Source organism: Plodia interpunctella, chromosome 19, assembly GCF_027563975.2.
Source record: "Plodia interpunctella isolate USDA-ARS_2022_Savannah chromosome 19, ilPloInte3.2, whole genome shotgun sequence".
Taxonomy (NCBI): domain Eukaryota; kingdom Metazoa; phylum Arthropoda; class Insecta; order Lepidoptera; family Pyralidae; genus Plodia; species Plodia interpunctella.
This window is the reverse complement of record NC_071312.1, coordinates 4,591,825-4,611,481: the sequence shown is the minus strand read 5'-3', so window position 1 is coordinate 4,611,481 and position 19,657 is coordinate 4,591,825. Positions and strand designations below refer to the sequence as shown.

At 35.8% G+C, this 19,657-nt stretch overlaps 3 protein-coding genes across 6 annotated transcripts; 2 read left to right on the top strand and 1 right to left on the bottom strand.

Moving 5' to 3' along the window:
- Positions 1–122: 122 nt before the first annotated feature.
- LOC128678304 (uncharacterized protein) lies at positions 123–5,148 on the top strand. The gene is made up of 8 exons (XM_053759747.2): positions 123–491; positions 657–732; positions 1,198–1,433; positions 1,768–1,991; positions 2,671–2,812; positions 3,339–3,471; positions 3,783–3,920; positions 4,432–5,148. Exons 1-8 carry the CDS (start codon positions 301–303, stop codon positions 4,594–4,596), a joined length of 1,305 nt encoding a protein of 434 aa, XP_053615722.1. The 5' UTR covers positions 123–300; the 3' UTR covers positions 4,597–5,148.
- A 2,313-nt stretch (positions 5,149–7,461) lies between these two features.
- Positions 7,462–9,541, top strand: LOC128678218 (uncharacterized). Its single transcript, XM_053759612.2, has 4 exons — positions 7,462–7,967; positions 8,337–8,485; positions 8,860–8,971; positions 9,274–9,541. The coding sequence occupies exons 1-4, from the start codon at positions 7,690–7,692 to the stop codon at positions 9,419–9,421; spliced, it is 687 nt and encodes a 228-aa protein (XP_053615587.1). The 5' UTR covers positions 7,462–7,689; the 3' UTR covers positions 9,422–9,541.
- LOC128678217 (E3 ubiquitin-protein ligase Arkadia-like) lies at positions 8,993–18,850 on the bottom strand. Of its 4 annotated transcripts, none has more exons than XM_053759607.1 (13): positions 18,445–18,850; positions 16,413–18,046; positions 16,184–16,300; positions 15,472–15,632; positions 13,959–14,194; positions 13,382–13,464; positions 13,091–13,180; positions 12,569–12,654; positions 12,021–12,108; positions 11,320–11,423; positions 10,827–10,913; positions 10,311–10,444; positions 8,993–9,373 (listed from the first exon to the last, which is right to left on the bottom strand). In XM_053759607.1, exons 1-12 carry the CDS (start codon positions 18,566–18,568, stop codon positions 10,321–10,323), a joined length of 2,934 nt encoding a protein of 977 aa, XP_053615582.1. In that variant the 5' UTR covers positions 18,569–18,850; the 3' UTR covers positions 8,993–9,373; positions 10,311–10,320. The 4 variants fall into 4 exon arrangements, with proteins under 4 accessions (XP_053615582.1, XP_053615583.1, XP_053615585.1 ...); XM_053759608.1 differs by having other exon boundaries at positions 11,320–11,420; XM_053759610.1 differs by having other exon boundaries at positions 16,413–18,043.
- Between the last annotated feature and the right edge of the window lie 807 nt (positions 18,851–19,657).

Sequence of the window (19,657 nt, the reverse complement as noted above, 5' to 3'; positions counted from 1 at the left end):
GAAAACATCGGCTGAACTTGGCAGAACCAATGGGCAGAACGCAGAACCATACCATCACTTAACACCACCCCTCACTCAATATTCTTGACAACAAGAATGACAACTGACAAGAAAGGAAGATTGTATCAAAAATTCGAAAATGTCAAAAAAGGCAAAAAAATGAGAAAAATATGTATTCGGTGTTGTGTTGTGAAGTTGTGATTGTGTTGTTATATGAAAATGAATGGTGATTAATTTACGGTTTCTACTAGAGATGTGTTGTAGTTACTTAATACATACTACATACTTATAAACATCAGAATGGCTAAAAGTTTTCTTCTTTCATTGCCCCCTGAGGTTATGTCATATATTTTTATCAAATTAAACAAAAATGAGTTGCGGAATCTTATGTTAACCTGCAAATTTTTAAGAAAAATAATTATAAATGATAACACTCTTTGGAGATCTCAACAACATCATGGGTTAATAATATTTAACAGCTTCGGAAACAGGTATTTTTTTACACTATAATGTACAATCTTGTTTTATTGAATAAAAAAGTAAATAGAATAGTACTTATCTATTTACTTTTATTGTACTATTTGATTCTACATTTAGACTTTTAAAGAAAACGATTGCTCTATGATAAACTAAACATTTTTCCCAATTTGTTACAGAAAGCCAGACACAATCACTTGGTACGACCGATGCAGAATATCATATAATTGGTGTAATGGGATATACCAAAACAAGGTGAAACTATTATTTGATACTACTATTCTATACTTACTACATAAAAATATCAAAATTTTATTAGTAACCAATTTAAGTAGTGTCATAGTGTGAAGTATCACTATCACAACATAATCATTCTCCTTCTCCAGCAGTGTTGTCCCTATTACTTCATCTGTTGGGCATTGGTGCCTTCTCTTTGTTACTTTTTCCCCCACTTTGCTTGATCTTTGGCTTAATTAGTTTGACCATTGATACATATCATCCTAGATGAAGTCTGTAATCCAGTATGTACCTACTAGGTACACAGATATATCATTAACAAGTGATATATCTGTGCTTTAATTTAACCTTTAATTTAATAAGAACATAACAATGTTCTTCAAATTTCTCTAATGCAAAGAAATGGCTCACATTTAATGTTAATTACACTAATCAGATCACTGCTCTCTGAAATTTGATTAAAATTAATTCAATTATTTGCAGGTGCTGCTTCATCATTATGTAAATTATATGCCCTGGATTAAATTCCACAATTCAGAGATTCTTGTGGTGTCTTTTGGTTCAGAACTTCATGCTTACAAATCAGACAGAAAAGGGATACCAAACTGTCACAAAGTGGCATGGAAGTTAAAAGTGCCAACTGTAAAAAGGGATGATGTACGTACAAATGATGTTTCAAGATTTGTTTTTAAAGATCAATTCCTGGTATGTGGAAACAGGTAATAAGTGAGTTTTGCTAGTAGTCATAAATATTTAAACCATTGCAGCAGTTTAAATTATATTACATATATTAAACACCAAAATTAACCAAATTATTCCATAGTAATTAAATTCAATTACACTACATAATATGTTGCATTCTGTCACTGCAACGGATAGGAATGTATTTATGCAACAGAGAAGAAGTTCTTACTACTTCTCATTTCTTAAGTAACTGCATCATTTTTTGTTGCAGAATAAAAAACTTTAAAATTAAAAGACTAATATAAAACAAATTTGTTTATTTATTATGTAAAACTCACATGTAAATTGCATTTATATTTTGCTTAACAGGGATGGCTGCTTTGCATTGTACCACACAAATGATATAGCAAAAATGCCACAATTCCTATGCCATGTTGTTGACTGTCATGACAATGGGCTTTTAGAAGTAACTGCTGTGGAGTTAATAAACAAAACAGAGGGTTGCCCTATTGTTGTTAGTGGTTCCAACTACAGTCCAAATTTGAAGCTGTTTAGTATCAAATTGGACAATAATACCCAAAGATCATTAGATGGTGAGATTTTATATATTATTTTTAATAAGTATCTTTCCTTGTCCTTATATGTATTGTCAAGTTAGATAGTGTGATTACTGAGGAAGGTTTCGATGTATAATTAATGGTGTTTTTACCTGAGTGAAGCTGGCACAGCCCGCTAGTGTATATTATTATTGTTTTGTATTCATTTACTGATTGGTATATAAATGCATGCAGAGATCATAGAAATTGTATGGGATATTGATTCAAATTCACTGAGCCAGTTATATATATTTATTTAATCTATTTTTTGTCGAGTCTTCACTTGCTTGGTGCGACTATGCCAGCCTCATTGGCCTTTGCGTCATCACCCTCTCCAGAATAAGAGCCAGATATAAGAAAAAATGTTTTTCATTCACCCTATTGAGGTAATATAAGATCTAACACCCTGAATAAAATTCTTGCCCTCATACACTTTTTTTACATATACACAGATTGTTTTAGTCCCAAAGCAAATACTTTGGGGCTAACCACAGGGGCTAACAAATAATCTGAAAAAGATCATTTTCCATCCTGACCTGACCTGGGCTCGAACCCGGACCTCCTTAAACTACTCAGGAGGTTTCGGTTTTTATGTCTGCTAGGACAGGCATGTTAACATGTTAACTATTAAACCACGAAGGTTGTCAACTTACACAAATTGATTTATTTTTTATAGATGAAATGGGTCACATAGATTGCAGGAACATTGAAATAGAAAATGGAAGAGGTGTCAGCTGCATTCAGTGCAACTCCATGAATGACAGGCTAATAGTAGGACTATATGAAAACAGTAAGCCTATTTTGATTGATGTCAACATGTAGGTGCATTTTTGTACATATTTCAATAATTTAGTTTGTAGGGCTTTGTGATCTCAAAGATATAAAGACTGGACAGAGGGATTTCTATTATTTCACTTTTCACACTCCAGTGCTGCTAGCACGAATTTTGGCGGGTGCGATCCTATCGACATTTTTAAGGAAAATGAACATTTCCCATTACATATGAAAGAGCTGTTAATTTCCCACATTTTAGTTGAAAAATGTGGGAAATTAATGTGAAAAATTCGTGCAATCACTAGTGTTGAATTGAAACGAACTATCTCTATATAAACCTAATGTTTCAAACCACAAGACATTATCTAATATAGTTACGTATCTTTTATGGTCTCAATAGCAAAAGTAGTTCTAGTGAGCCATATTGACTGAGCTTAACTGTCCTGCACAGTGAACATTGTGTCATTTAATTCATGTCGTCCAATTGGTAGGACAAAGAAGTCTGATCATGTGGCCAGTTTTATCATACAAATATTACATTTTGTAATAGGTACCATTTTTCAATTTCAGTGGAGAAGTAATAATGACACAAAGTGAATCCAGAAATGTGGTGAGAGATGTGCAGTGGCACAATGAGAATGTTATTGTCTATGTCACTCATTCTGGTTCATTGCAGCTCATAGACACTCGCACTCATGAAGTGGTTAGTAGAGAATACAGAATACATTGTACAATATGAATACAACACTAACTGAAAATCAATTTTAAATTCTAATTGTTTGATTCAGCTGTCATTACTTTTGCCGAATTTATTTTTATTACTCGTTTTTAACAGGCTAGTTGCCAATGTTTCAAAACCTTTTAGTTTAAATCAAATGAACATTGTGTCACGTTTTCATATTTTCAGCAAAAATCAATCATTTATTATACAAAATAATATAATTTCATTCAAACCATAAATTTAATCGCCTTAACAAATACGTATCTAATTGGCATATATTTCAATATTCACAGATTTTCCATCAGTTGGACCCGTTCCAGTCAACATTATATTGCGTGAAATCAGACGGCGATAGAGCGGTTGTGGTCGGCTCAGCAGAATATTCTCGATGTGTGCTCTTTGATGTCCGAAATATGAAGCACCACCAGCAAGTGAGTATAAAAAAGCATATGCCCTTACTGCCACTCGTTACAAATGTTATATACTATTAGCTGCACCCTGAGGAGTTACCCGCGTAATTATTTAAAAAATACTTGTGTTTTTATGCACAGTAGCGCCATCTACTTTATAAAGCGTCATTCACTATTAGACTTGTAGATCAAATATTATGGGTATCTCATAAAAAGATTGGTTTACCCTATGTGTTAATTCAAGGTGTCAGCTACCTCAATACCAAATTTCATAATAATTGTCCAATCACAAACTTTCGCCTTTATAATATTAGTAGGATGGGATCAGTATATAGTAATCCCATAATCATATGCATATATTACTTAAAATATATATGATTTATTTATTATCATTAAATATAAAATCTATACATATGTATAATATGCAATTTTGCCCAACAGTTTATAAATACGAGTTAAAGCACATTATAACCCGATCATAGAATCTTATGTAACAATATTACCTATTAATAATTTGAACTTTGTTTTTTAGATTTACTTCACCCAGAAAAAGGTGTCTCCCATCTACAGTTTAGACTTCGATTCAACAAAACTAATTGCCGCGGCAGACCGGAGTGTAGCTGTTTTAAATTTCAACGAGACATCATATGCAGAAAAAAGAGATTATTCTCAAATTTTTGAATTTGTAAATAGATAAACCTTGTACATAAAGTTCAAATGTTTGCCTTCCAATTCGGCTTTAAAATCTAGTTTCATTCATAAGATTTGGAGAAGGGATGGAATAAATTCATAAGGTTTGCTTCAACCCGTCGAAACTAGTTTTTATTTTACTTTTAGGTTGGCCACAAATTACGTAACGCAATCTGGAGTAGGAGGGTTCGAACAAAGTTTGCGATCTTATTTACGTTTTGAATCGTGAATTTTACGTTACATAATTTGTTGACGACCCCTTAGGGTGAAATAAAAAAAATTACCTGCCGAGCCAGAAGGTTCGGTTTCAGCCAATATCCCATAGTTTATATTTTACACTAGCGTTTAGTATAGCGCTCCCGACTCACTAGCGCCACAATCACATTTTTATCGTTTTTTTTTACTTTATTGAGAAAACTAATATAATGACAGAGGAGATACAATGTTGCACTAGATAAAGGATTTTATCTAGTGTAGCATAGAAATTTTATTGGGTTGGCCTAGTCTTAATGCCCTAAAGGTACATAAATAAATAATACCTACACATATAGATATTTTATTTTGGTCTTTTTATTTCTCTTATCCTTCTTCAATATAACCTTTTATGGATACTTATTTTTAAGGTTTCGAGAGTTTTATAATAACTAACCACAAAAGCTATTATTTTTATTAACTACTTCGAAGCAGGATACTAGTTATTTGGAAAAAGTGTGTTTGGTATACAACTAATACGCGGACCGAAGTCAAGCGTAAAAGAGGTTCTATTGAATGTACATGCGAGTGCAGTATATATGCATGTAGTATGTATGCATGATTCAGCTTGTGTTCAGTATTATGGCTAGGTACCAATAAGGTACCTATTTCCAGCCATGGATCCTTTGAATTGAAACATTAATGGGGCCGAAGTAGGCTTGCCAGCTGTCCCGGATTTTCCGGCACGTCCCGCTTCTGGATCAATTTTGGGGCCGTCCCGACATGACCCCTTGCGGGATGCCTTTTGTCCCGGAAATCAGTGATCATTAATATTATTATATACATATATTTTTTATTATTAATTATTGATCACCTACGCATTACGTATTTCGCTTGAAGAGCGTTCGGTGGTTCATTCGTTTAAGTTGTATACATACATTTGTATTTATTTTTTTCTATTGTATGATTTAGTTTTTTTGCTACCATTCCGGATGTGTTGATAGTGTCCCAAATTCAAATTCATTTATTTTGTGAACATAGGTAGTACAGTAAATGGTATACAAGAGCGGTTCTCTATATGTTCCGCCGTTTTTATAAAATACGTTTGTCGTTACATTTATTACATCACAAAACAATATCATGCAGAAACTAACTATAGGTAATCTATTATGTCAAGTATATATAAATATCAAATTATAGAAATAAAATATTCAACTAGTAAATTAATGAGTTACTTAGTCAAATTTGTCATTAAGGTATTCATTGACCGAATAATATGCTTTGTCAATAAATAATTGGAGCAATTCTCTCTTAAAAGTATTAAGATTATTAGGGTTTCGTATATTTTTACTCTTGTGTAGAAATGTAGTATGTACTAGGAGTAGCTTGTCTGAGCGACGTTGACTCTCGACACACACGGTGAAATAAATTAATATTCTATTTTACAAGAGTAACAGTTTCATAAATATATAATGATGGGAGAGTTCTGAATCGGGATTTTTAGTTCTTGAAAATGTATTTTGCAGCTATCACAGGGTTTTAACTTTAATATAGCTCGTAAATATTTATTTTGCGCTAGGAAAACGCTATGAATTTTTGATGCATTTCCCCAGAAATATATGTAACAAATTTTATTTTTATTTTATTATTCCTGCGTAATATATGTATATATTAAAGTCCCGGATGCCGTGCTGGAAAATCCCGGAAATGCCTGTTTAGAGTTGGCAAGCCTAGGCCGAAGCCCGAAGCTTACTTTGAAGAGGCTTTTTTGTAGGTAGGTACCTTTTTATTCTAATATGTGAGATCTACAGAAATCAATCCATAAGTATTCTATGTTGTTTCGAATGGTCGGGATTGTTGATATTTATACATCAAATCCAATTAAAGGTGTGTATAAAAATGTCCTAAACAAAACGTGTGTGGGTGGAATCCAAGGCAACCGTAAAGAAAATATGGTGTACTATAAAAAAGCATCTACGTCCGACCCATGATGTAATAGGAAGTATTACTGCACATTTATCCCGCCAGAGTACGACACTATATGTTAGGTCTGTTAGGTACACAAAAGCTTTGCCGCCTTTTGCTATGTCGATTAAAACGTTTATTTTAGAGCACTTTATTAATCCTTTCATTATGTAAGCATTCGTTTGTGAAAATATACAACAATGTAGCATATTCGGGTGCCGAAATATTGGGAAAATTCGTTTTCCATAAGATAAAAAAAACTTCGAAAATTATGGGATACGCCATATGTAAAATTTTCGAGCCAGTAAACGGTCGAAAACAAGCGGCATACTTCATACGTGAAGACTTATTAAAATATGTCTATATGTATATATAAATATATCTTCAGACAAAATCAAGTTAATATCAGTTTATGACCACAGTTGACTAAATAATGCAGAATATAACCTAAAATAATAATAATAATATTCTTTATTGTCTTGAAAATAGTGTTATTATTTTAAAGGTAATGCACTAAATCCTTGTTTTTTCCTTTAAACTCGCACCACGATTGCGTAGAAGGTATTTTTGATCGTAAATCTGCAACAATATTGAAAATTGGCGCTTTTTGCCTCCATTGGCAATGTTTGTATACCTTAGTTGTAGCATTAACGCCATCTGCGCTGAGCTTTATCTAATGTGCCCTCCGCGAAGTACTCACTAAATCCACAAACTAAACTAGCTACATTTGACAGTGAGTGAGGAGGACAATAGGTGATGACCTGTGAGGACTGAGGGAGAAGAGCCAGCCAGCTGACGTACAATAACAAACAAATCCAACTAACCTCCACAAAAAGGTTTTGATAAATTTAAATTTATAGAGTACTAGTATTATAAAGTTATTCTTTATGATGTAACTAACAGTATTTCAAAAGCCATTTTATCAAAACTTTCAATACCCATAATGTTTAGAACGAAACTCGTGAATGTTCTCCGATCTGCTGCCAAGGCGCAAAGGACATTGATACCAAAAATAAGGATGGTTACCCCATTAACAATAGGATTTATTGGCACTGTATATTGTGAAGATAACCAAAATGAGTTCGGCGAGTTGAATATGTCATGGAGTGAAGATAGTTTGGAGCACGAGTTCTTGATACGGCAAGCAACAACAGTGAATGTGAATGCTGCTACACAGTTGCTCACTGTAACTTTGGTAGCCATACATGACACTAGTGAACGGTATGTTTTAATTTTTAACAATAATATTTTTAGCAAAGAAAGGGACACGTGGAAAGAGATAAGGGAGGCTTTTGACCACCAGTGGGACATGTTATTGCTACATCCCACCGAGAGCTTTTTTAAAATATTACTTTATACTTTTATATCTTGTGGACAACCATTATGAAAGCTAGATACTGTTTATATTAGAGATCCCCCATGAAGCTGACATAGTCACTCATAGTGCACTGAAACCTTGTCAAAAAACAAAATTAAATTTTTAGGGAACCTAAATGTATATTAATTTATATACATAAATTACAATATCACACATATGTCTCTCCCAAATTCAACAAAATATGTTATATTTCTATCTAATTTGTTTTTCAGTTTGAGGGAAGCACTTACAAAGGAAATATGTTTGGTGAAGCAAGCATTAGAATGGGGTGAGAGTGCAACACCACCTCAGCATTGGGATGAGTTGGTGGCAGTAAGGGGCTCACTCAGAGACCTCAAGCACAATCTTCGCACATTATTTGGTACATACTAGTTTCTGGGTAATTGGTGGGTGGGTTTATTATCATTATTTCCTGGTTAGGGACACCAACACAAGCACCATATGGGTTCCCCAATGTGGGACCATTTCACTCAGTTTCTAGTCCCCTTTTTTTGGATGCAGGTTCACTAGTAATAGCAGTGACCCATTAAATTTACCTTGTGCAGAACCTAAGCAACCCTAGTGTTATGTCTTCGAGATCATCTTCTGCTACAACTCATCAATTTTATGACAAAAATACTTTTCTCTATACAAGTACAAAATTTACCAACCCATTTTCACCAGATTCATGTTTATTATTAGTAGGAAGTATAATATTATGCATTCATATCTCAAACATTACCAATTTGATTTCAGGATATATGGACTATGCAGAAAAATTGGCCACAGTAGCTGCTGAAATATCATACCTTTCTGGAAACACTACAGCATCAGATGCTATATGTGAGAGGATAGACCAAGCATGCAGGTCAGTCAATAATAAAACAAATACAAATGAAAAAACATTTAATAAAGCATTATTTCATAGTGTAATTAAAAAAATCTTCCAATTTTTTTCCTTAAATTATCAGTTTGTCAAGAACAACAAAATTATATTTTATAAACTATGCGTAGTTCATTGACATTCGATATTATTTAGCCTTATTTTTAAATCAACAATAGTCACTTCTTTTGACCGCTAACATTGTAATAAGTGTAACAAAATTTAAAAAGTAAATACAATATGTTATTATGGTAATATGTACATGATTGGCAGTATGTTTGTGTCAGGACGTGCAACATGCAGAAGCAGCTGACACACGAGCTGCAGCAGGAGAGTCTGGCGCTGCAGCAGGCGGCCATCATCAGTTCCCCGCAGCTCCAGGACAAGCTGGAACAAGGCACTACTGAACAAGACAGGAAGAAACGAAAAACTTGATGCTATTATAGCGTAACTAGTCTATTCACTTACAGAATTGTATTCAGTTTCGTAATTACTTTAAATTACTAATGTACAAAGTTAAACATAAAAAACTTAAATAAATGAATTTAAAAATAATATTATGTTTATTTACAAATCTCTGATTTATTATTTTCATTAATTATATATTTTTTTAAATATTTTTAACCACTATATTCACTTCGAACCCTCTCAGTATTTTTAGCTCAGACCAAGACTCATGGTATAAGGGCGGAAGGAATATAAGGACGAGAATTTTATGAGATACTAGCTGCGTCCCGGGACTTCCCTCTCGGACTTATCAGGAAGTGGTGGACACCACTTCCTGATAAAATATCAAATTGTAATCTGACAGATAAACAACCTGCTAGATAAAACTTCCAAAAGTTATTTGCCAGATCCAACACTTGTGAACGCTGTTTGATGTGTCACATATAGGCTATCAGATATTTTATCAGCAAGCTGTGAAACAGGTCCTGAATGTATTACATACACTTATGCAATGTGAATAGTGAGTCATATGATATCAAAGACGAAGAAAACTAAAGATGATGGGCTAGCATACCCAAATGAGATAGACGTTTCACATACAACTTCTCGGCCCTTCAAATACAAAGCGGTAGATTAGGCATTGTAAGATCTTTAAAATCTTTTTGAATAAGAGTCATGCCCCATTGCTCAGTCGCGCTCCGATGCGACGACACACCACGTTGTAGCTTCGTCGTGATCACTTGTTTTCTATAGGTTTTGACACTGAACTGTGACGTACACCGAAACTTTATACAATCTGCGTTGTCTGTCGACGGACGTTAAAATGACGGAGCGATTGGGCAATGGGGCATGACTGTAGCTTGTACGAGCTATATACCTGTCCGCACTCAGAAGGTGGCGTCCTTGTTGAGATGCGTCTCGATGTCGACGCGGCAGATGGGGCAGTGCTTGTTGGTGCTGAGCCACTGGTCCACGCACTCCATGTGGAATAGGTGCATGCACGGCAGCCGTCTGCGAATTCATAATTTGCATACATTCTCTTCCATAGCAACAACACTCCTTAGATGAGTATTTGATAAATATGGTTTAACAAGCAGCTTGTCCCGGCGTCGCTCAGGTAAATCCAAAATAAATTATACACCGAAGCCTTCCTTCAGGAATTACATTATCTATTGATAAAAACTGTACTAAAATCCGTTCGGTAGCCTTCGAGTTTATTTCGTATATCATGTCTGTTCTGCGTTCGCAGAGAATTACATACGAAACTGTGGGCGAAAGCTAGTTTCTAAATAAACTCTTCGATTTTAATACACCCAGGAGATAATTTACGACTTTTAATTCTACTAGAATTAAAAAATTAGTTAATATAGCTATGAATATAACATCCAGTTACCTGCAGTCAGAGTCGACCTCGAATATAGACAGACAGATGGTGCACTTCTCATCCTGATGGTGCGGCGCCGGCGCCGCGTACGCGTGTCTGTAAGAAATTCGTGAGTTCAAATATTTTCTATGGCGTATTAATAGAATTGTGGAAAGAACAGACTTTGTGAATGGGATAAGATAAATAAGGCAGATGATGATGAATAATAAGTTTATATTGTCCCGGGGTTATTAGTTTTACTTTTTTGCGCAAATTTTAATACTGATTAATAAATAACACTGATTTTGTTGATGACAAGCTAAAAGTCGGCAAGGGCTGTTATATTTGTTTCTCGCTTCTGCTCAGTGAAATTGTTAAAACTAATTTTAAATTGATTTTAGCGGAATATAAATTAAATAGGTAGTCAAAAAAGTGTATATAGATTCGGAGATGAAAATAGAATGAATGTTTTGTTTATTTTATTGAAGTGTCCGTTGGCAGGAGTCGTCAGAAGCTCCGTTACCTGTAGGTGTTCCGCTCGATGACGGCGGAGCTGGCGCCGCGCTCGGCGCGTCGCTCGGCCGCCGACACCACCGCCACCATCTGCGCCGCCAGCGCCGACGACTGCTGGAGTAAATACGTGCTAATATTATATGTTTGTTACGAATAAATTCATAAACTGCTAGACAGATTTTTACGAAACCTAGAATAACATATTAGGCTATTTTTTACTATTCTTTATATACCGTTCTTAGAAACAACTGTATCAATGAAATAGTTACTAAACACATTGAAAGCGTTTACATACACAAGTCGCGCATTTTAATAATATCCCCCACCGACGGCGTGTATAGCATTGCCAATGAGTGTTGATGACAAGCGGTCATAAAACCACATAACCTTCAAAATGTTAAAATATTAAATTTTATAGCGGACCCTAGGCTTTAAGACATCACAGCCATGAAAAAAATATAAATAAAAAAAGAGAGGTTAACAGAAAAACAAAGAAAACTAAAAACGGCTAGCATACCCAATTGAGATAGAAGATTTCCATATAACTTCCAGGCTCATCTCATACAAATCGGCAGGTTGGGCCTTGTAAAACTGGGCACACGGTCACGTGCAAAAGACATTAGCACTCTCTAATACGCATTTATTTTTCTTGCGAAACGATAGATTAATTATAACGAAGTCTATAATTTTTTTCCGTCTAGACGAACATACCATGACTGAGGGCTGTATGGAAATGTGTAGATGCGGAGGGTGCATCTGCAGGTAGTGGTGCATGTGGTGGTGGATGTGCGGACCCTCACTAGAACAATCAAATTGATCACATTGTGGATAATAAGTTAACAAATCATTTATTATTTCAGGATTGATATTAGAAGAACACTAAAAGAAAAAGAAGAAAAAGCCTTTATATCATTTTTCTATCTTCATAGTATCTTATGTTCATAAATTGTCTTCATTGTTGTGTGCTAATGTATGTTTTTCTATTCTAAACAATATTACATTTTTTGTAGTGACATGTGAAAATTATATAAGAAAAATTGTAACATAATGTGTAAATTTATGTTTTATAGTATAAATATAGTTTTATAGTATAAATACATTGTTTTAGTTTCGATTCTTACAAAATGAATTATTTATTATTTTTTTATTTAGCATTTGTTTACAAAAAACAATATGCTGTAGTAAAAAACTCGTGAGGTTTGTGACCGGCTACATAATTCAGACAACAATCAAATGCAAACAAAAAAAAAATTACTCACAGCATCATAGGCGGGGAAACACCGGACGGGAGCCCTTGGGACACGCGATTCGAACTCAGATCGTGGGGTTCCAGTTCATCTGGAAACTGGAAAAAAAAAATTATTCCTTGATTAGATCTTCTATCAAAAAATGTAATACTTGTACGTACCACGTACAAAAGACTTCGGTCTTTGGTTATTTATACATTTTGATATCAAATATTATTATTAAGCTTCGAAGACCAGAGTTTATTCCATTGTTTATTGCGGCGGCGGCGTACTAGAAATTGTCAAAGCATCAATATTTTTTTCATTTGATATACACGCCCCGTAATTCACTTCAATCAGAATATAAGCTTAAAAGGTACCCTATGTGCAGCATTGCAGGCATCCGATAGTGAAATAACATACAATATCACATCTATCCCTTACGGGGTGGACAGAGCCAAGAGTTGCTAAAATCAATGGCGAGCTTGGTGGAATCATATTATATATTGATAGGTATATGAGGCGTCACAGCCAATAAAGAAACGCTTAACTTACAGCGAGGAGCGGCGCAGCGGGCGGCGATATGTACGGCGACAGCGCCAGCCCGCCGCCGATGTCGCCCATCATACTGCGCCGCTGCACCTCCTGGGAATGTTCACAACATTGTTGCACATGTTACATATAAATTTATGCTGTTTTTACTATTAGGTATGAACAAAACGATTTGATAACGCATGCGTTTCGCTTTTGTTTCAGAGGAGGGGTAAAGCTAGCTATGGTCTCTCCATTTCAGAAGTACTGAATGCGCCCAATCAATAATTAAAATAAAACAAATGAAATGTTAACCAGCATGTGTTGTTGCCGATGCCAGAGCCGCTCGTGCACGAGGTACGGCGGCGCTAGCGACACGTCGCGCCGCCGCTCGCCCACTGGAAATATAACATGTTAGCTCTCTAGTTTTATGGTTCCTTCATATTGTCATCGAAGTCAGGCAGCGTAGTTTGTATGTCTATTTTTTATCGCAATATTAGAAAGCCGTATGTACTTCGAAACCGCCAAGTTTAAGTAAGTTCGCCGAACTGTTTCAGTGTAAAAAAATAATCATAAAATGTTAAAGTTTCGGCTGTGATTTCATAATCAGCCGCTTGTCTGACATCAACACTCCTTGGGAATGCTGTTGTCGTCTCATATGACATCCACGGGAGTATATGGAGTTGCTATACTAAGGAGAAACCACACGCCAGGCAGGCAACAGTATCACATCTAAACGTTTACCCCTTTTACTTCCTTAGCCGTAAAGCGTTAGAGCTCATTGTCCGCTTTCCTACCTTTTCGTCTCCAAAGTCATCAAATATGGTGGCCAGGTAGGCCACCCTATACCCTACACCATAGTACCTATTATCTATTAACAAATGATACATACTGTGCGCGTGTAGCGGCGTGTGATGCACGAAGTGCGTGGCAGAGGGCGGGGCGTGCGGCGGGGCGTGGTGCGGCGGGGCGTGGTGAGGCGGGTGGTGAGGCGGGTGGTGCGGCGGGTGGTGCGGCGGGTGGTGCGGCGGGTGATGCGGCGGGTGGTGAGCCAGCGGAGGCTGCAGCGCGCCGTAGCCCGCGCAGCAGCAGCCGCGGCACGACACCATGCAGCCGCCCACGCGGACCCTGCAACCACAACTTTATTTACAACTATGTATATTGCACAAACTAATTGAACATATTACAGGAAATTTAATAAAAAATATTGTAAGCACCGTGCTCAAAGGTTCCATCACACCGCATTTTCTCTTCGAACAACCATGGATAACCTTAGAAGCAGAGCGAATGTCAGGCCAAGGTATACTTAGCATTTTTACAGAGTCACGAATACTATAACAATAATAAATTTGTTACTTCTTTTTGTGTCTGTTCTAGCGTTCGCAAAAGTGTAAAACGGCGTCCTATATCACAAACTCTTTTGCTTCCGCATACCAAGAGCCGGCGGTCTCAACAGCTAGGTACTGGTACGAATTTAAACTAATATGACAAAATCTAATATTTTATATGTTTTTGTCCAGCAGCCGCGCGCGCATGCTTCAGGGATTGAAATTTCAATTTTCTCAATATCATACAACATTAAAGTAAAATAGTTTTTACACACACAAACTGTATAAATAAAATTTAAGGTATGGTGCTATTTCACCTCTTTATGATCTCTCAAATAATTATATCTGCAAATAAAATAGTAAGTGTATAGATTTAAAATAATAATTAAATAAAAATTACATGATTATTTTTAATAACTTTGAGAATGAATTTTGATTTCTTAATTTATAACAAACCACAAATTATGAAAACATATTCCAATCAAATGTTAGGAACTTACGACATTAAAAAACTATTTTTAAAGTGTCTATCGTTTTAAACAGTCCGTTTTATATAAAACAGAGAACACGACAACAATAAAGATCCACAAATACAAAGTTATTATAAAATTTCCAGTTCAAAATGAAAATAAACCGACTATGCATGGCGAAACTATAAACCACATTATAATTAATTATTTACGCAAAATCGACTGCTGATTAAACATTCGACAAACGCTGTTCTTATGAAACAGTAAGTTTGAATAATGTTATGATGGATTTGTAAGTTAATTGTTTCCTTTGAAAATCCGATTCTAAAATATTAATAGTTTAGCCGCTAATACAAATAACATTTCATTTACAATTTAACATTTCATTTTATTACTTTGCAACTAGAACAATTAGAAAAATAAACTAGCTGTTGTCTCAAATTTCATTAAAATCGGCGCAACGGTTTATCGGCGAAAGCGAGACAGACATACATTAGCATTCATAGTATTAAATGTATAGAATTCTTAAATGTCCTTCAGGGCCAGTGCCCTGTCAGGTAAAAAGACATAAAAATATTCTTATATATATATTACAGAAATATCATACCTCGTGCGCAGTAGATGCGCATGCGGCGGGTGTGCATTGTGAGAGAGGGGGTGCGGCGGAAACACGCGCGGCTGATCGAACGTCGGCCGCGGCGGATCCGCCGGCGCCGCGGCCGGCGACGGCGCCCGGCCCGGCGAACTTGTCAAGTCTATCACTGCACGCTGCGATTACCACATTTCAAAATACAATTACTTTAGAATACTGGGGGGCTACCATGAAACATAAAATACGTAGCAGGTCATTGCGTCCACAATTCTCAATTTTTTTACATAATGCGTGCGTACACGATATGGGAAAAAGATTTTAAGAAAATTTTTGTTATGTGTCAAATTGTTGAATATAAATAGAAAAACGAAAAGAAAACAAATACTCATTGACATTCTTATCTATTCAAATCTTTCTCATTAAGCACACATAAAAATCAAAATTTATACTACAACACCACACATGTATAATTAATCTAGCACTCCCTGTCTGTCATTCACTCGCCCGGTAGATTCGATCTAGCTATAAGGAAACCGAGCAGACCTAGATTTATTACCCGTTTGTATCACGCTTTTGTGTTTTGGTAAACCTAGCTATGGCAATACTTTGAATACACTCATTTCAGAACTCAGATGAAGTTGGTCAAACCAACACCATATTATTATTTATTATATTTCATATTTCTTTCTTTATTAAAACTAGACTTAGATTAATAATAAAAACATACTGGATTAGGGTCTTCTTCCAAGAGCTGCACATCATCATCTGAACTTGAATCTGAGACCCAATCTAGCTGCAAGTCTGGTGCTGACAACACTGCATTTTGTTCATAACATTGATCTTCCTGCAACATTAAAAACAGTAAAATAGTAAAAAAGAATATTTCTTTTTAGTATGGACATTCTTCGAATAGTTCAGTGTTGTAGGTTATGTTATAATGACAATCATTTAATTACCTGTGTATTTGTAGGTCTATTTTCTACAATTTGCGGCTGAGCCTGACATGGCCTGCCAGAACTGGTGCCCGGCTGTGGCGAAGCATTGGCTGCTCTGTCTCCTGCAGCATTAATGTCACAGCAACGTCTACTGTCCTCATTTTGCCTTTCACATTTTACAGTCACATTTTGTTGCACTTCCATCGGCCTCAGAGGACTAGGAGCACCGGGTTCCACTTTGACACAAGCTTCACTATTCCTCTCAACTTTGATTGGACATGGTGCAGTCGGAGCAGGATTATTTTCCAACCTTTGTTTTTGTGCTTGAGAAGAATCAGTCTCTTGTTTAATATTTTGTGTCCTTGGCTCCTCTTTTACCTGGGATGTAGAAGGATTCGGTAGAACTGGTCCTTCTGTGTTATGAGTGCATGATGTATGCATTCTGTGATGATGATGGTGATGGTGGTGAGACCCATTGGCATGGTGACAATGACTAGAATTGCGCCTATGTAACTCATTCTGGCTTATATGAACATGTGAATATGTATTGGGTATATGATTAATTCTGCAACCAGAACTACTGTTATGAACACAACCAAAGTTCTCTTGTTTTATGTGTATCACTGGTGAGTTTTGTACACATCTGTAAGTGGAGGGCTGTGCATGAGGACAATTTTGAGTGAGGCGCTGATTGCGATATCTTTGTTCAAGCTGAGGTAGGAGGTTCTCTGATACTGTGATGATGGCCGTACTCTCAGCTGGATTAGCTATATCGGCTTGTTCACCTGGTTCTCTCTTGACATCAATACTTATTCCTGCATCATTTGTCTGGCTACTATTTCCTCTGCTACTGCTGCCACTGCTTCCAGCTGTTTGATGACCAATACTGTTATCACACTGCTTTTTTCTAGGTGTAGCATCATCTTCTTCCTCTGAACTCACTTCTATAAAAAAAGCACTACCTTCATTCTCTCTTGATTGTCTCCTCCTGGGAGATATATTTAGTTTTCTACTAGGCCTTTCTAAATGATTTGGGACTTGATTACCGGCTGTAATATTGTTATCCCCAGGATGCAGTTGATTATAATTATTAGGGTACATATTTGGGTAGCCACCAGACATTTGATTACTATCCCCTATTTGAGGCTGATTAGATGGAACTGTGTAGGGTAGAGCATGAGGTACATAGTTAGAATCATCACTTAGAACTATAACATTATTTGAGTGATATGGAACAAATGAATAATCTTGAGCTGGTCTCACCCCTGCTGCATACTGCGTATAGTTAGGGTAGTAGTAACCTCTAGAGCCCACTGGAACAGGTTTTGGTTGGTATCTAATATTCATATCTGAATATCTCCTCTGGCCATTTGCAGAAAGTCCTTCAGAGTTGTCACCAAGTACATACCCTAGTGAACTAGAACTATCAGGTAGTGGTTGGTATTCTTCTGGCACTGGAGTGTGGGATGGTATAGGATGAGAAAGAGCAGCTACATTTACTTCATAAGGCTGAGTAGGAGTAGTTGAATTCACATAATTTGAAGAAACTGGCTTTGGAGTAATGTCCCTCACCATTGGTGCAGCTTCAGAAGACATTGGCATTACTTCTACATCATCATCACTCTCTGCAAATAGTGCATCACATTCCATTTCTTCTGAAATTAAAAAACAATAACTATTCAACACTACAGTTTTTTAGTACAAATCTCAAGCTTTATTTCCAGTAACTAACATAAATTGATACACAATGTACATTTGAGTATACCAATAACCTAAGAAAAACCTAATTTAAATGCTTAAAGTGTACTATTTGCATTCTTATTCTTACACAACTATTTCAACAATAACGACAATTCCTAAACTCACTGTTAGCATTTATATGATATGTAACATCCTGGGACTTGGCTTCTGTGACAAAGTAAAGTACAAAATAACCGAACTATTCACGGTGGTTTAGTTCAGTAGAGTTTATGCATGAAAGAGAATAAACACAAAGTTTATGTATTCATCAGTGTTTTTTCAGATTTCATTTGTACCTAACATAGATATTTACCATTTCTCTGATGGTCAGATGCAGTAGACGTAAATACTGTGTCTAAGATAGCGGCCAATGATGACGGACCAGGGATGTCCCACGAGGATGAAGACTGATCACCCTCGAATCCCTTTTCCGTCATTTTATAGCTCAAACATTTATCGTCATTGTTGTCTCAAATAGTTGAGTTGACACACACAAAAGAGTTGCTCACTTTCCACAACCAACATGGAGTAAGTACTATAGGTTTTTCACAATTGTTGGAACATAATCAAAATTCCATGAATATCCACTGATTTAATTTAAATAATAATACAATCAAAATTTGTTTTTGAAAAATTATATAGAGCAAATCAGTAAGAAAACGAAATATTACGACTCAAAAATTAATTACATTGATCAGTTGTGAGTGAATATGAATGAATAATTGAATATTTTTTGTGAATGGAATGAATGAGTGAATTGTTGAAGCTGAAATTTAAGTCAGATTACTGACATTGATTAATAAGAGCGGCTGCACCATGAATTTAGTAAGTACTTCGTACAACAGGGGCTACAATGGGTTGCACACATTATGTTTCCCACACATAAACCTAATAACGAATCGGAATAGGGAGTATTACCGCACATTTATATCCCGCCAGAGTACAGCACTGTATTTTAGGTACACAAAAGCTTTGCCGCCTTTTGCTATGTGGATTTATTTTAGAGTATTTCATTTCATTATGTAAGCATTAGTTTGTAAAAATATACAACAATGTAGCATATTCGGGTGCCAAAATATTGGGAAAAATAGTTTTCCATAAGATAAAAAGAACTTCGAAAACAAATAATGCGGAACATAACTTGAAATAGTGTTCAGAACAGAATAAAATTAAGTTCAAAAACTAAAACCTGACTACCATACTGCAAATTGCGCTTTAAAAAGTATGAAACGAGGAAATATATTTTTACATGTTTATAGTAATGGCCAAACACCAGCTGTGGTCGTATGCCACCATGCCATAACAAAAGAAACTGTAAGAGCAAAGCGGCATACGGCTTTCGTCTGGCCATTACTATAAACAAGTAAAATAAAAAAACTAATGTTATACAAGGTGCAATGAATTTATGTAGGTAGGTATTGATTTATTGTTATGTAGGTAACTACATGGCTCGGCATTTCCTTTCGGTTTCAGATTAGACTGCAAATCGATACTATCAAAATTATTGTTTTTTTTCTCGATATCGA

What these genes read in the sequence shown, in the direction of transcription:
- LOC128678304 (XM_053759747.2), top strand. Translation starts at nt 301, where the DNA reads ATGGCTAAAAGTTTTCTTCTTTCATTGCCCCCTGAGGTTATGTCATAT. An exon ending in ATTTTGATTGATGTCAACAT is followed by an intron (nt 2,813 to 3,338) that starts GTAGGTGCATTT and finishes TTTCAATTTCAG; the next exon opens with TGGAGAAGTAATAATGACAC. An exon ending in ACACTCGCACTCATGAAGTG is followed by an intron (nt 3,472 to 3,782) that starts GTTAGTAGAGAA and finishes CAATATTCACAG; the next exon opens with ATTTTCCATCAGTTGGACCC.
- LOC128678218 (XM_053759612.2), top strand. Translation starts at nt 7,690, where the DNA reads ATGTTTAGAACGAAACTCGTGAATGTTCTCCGATCTGCTGCCAAGGCG. An exon ending in CAATCTTCGCACATTATTTG is followed by an intron (nt 8,486 to 8,859) that starts GTACATACTAGT and finishes ATTTGATTTCAG; the next exon opens with GATATATGGACTATGCAGAA. An exon ending in AGGATAGACCAAGCATGCAG is followed by an intron (nt 8,972 to 9,273) that starts GTCAGTCAATAA and finishes TGTTTGTGTCAG; the next exon opens with GACGTGCAACATGCAGAAGC.
- LOC128678217 (XM_053759607.1), bottom strand. Translation starts at nt 18,568, where the DNA reads ATGACGGAAAAGGGATTCGAGGGTGATCAGTCTTCATCCTCGTGGGAC. An exon ending in ATCTGACCATCAGAGAAATG is followed by an intron (nt 18,047 to 18,444) that starts GTAAATATCTAT and finishes TTTTAATTTCAG; the next exon opens with AAGAAATGGAATGTGATGCA. An exon ending in CCGCTGCGCCGCTCCTCGCT is followed by an intron (nt 12,655 to 13,090) that starts GTAAGTTAAGCG and finishes TTTTTTTTCCAG; the next exon opens with TTTCCAGATGAACTGGAACC.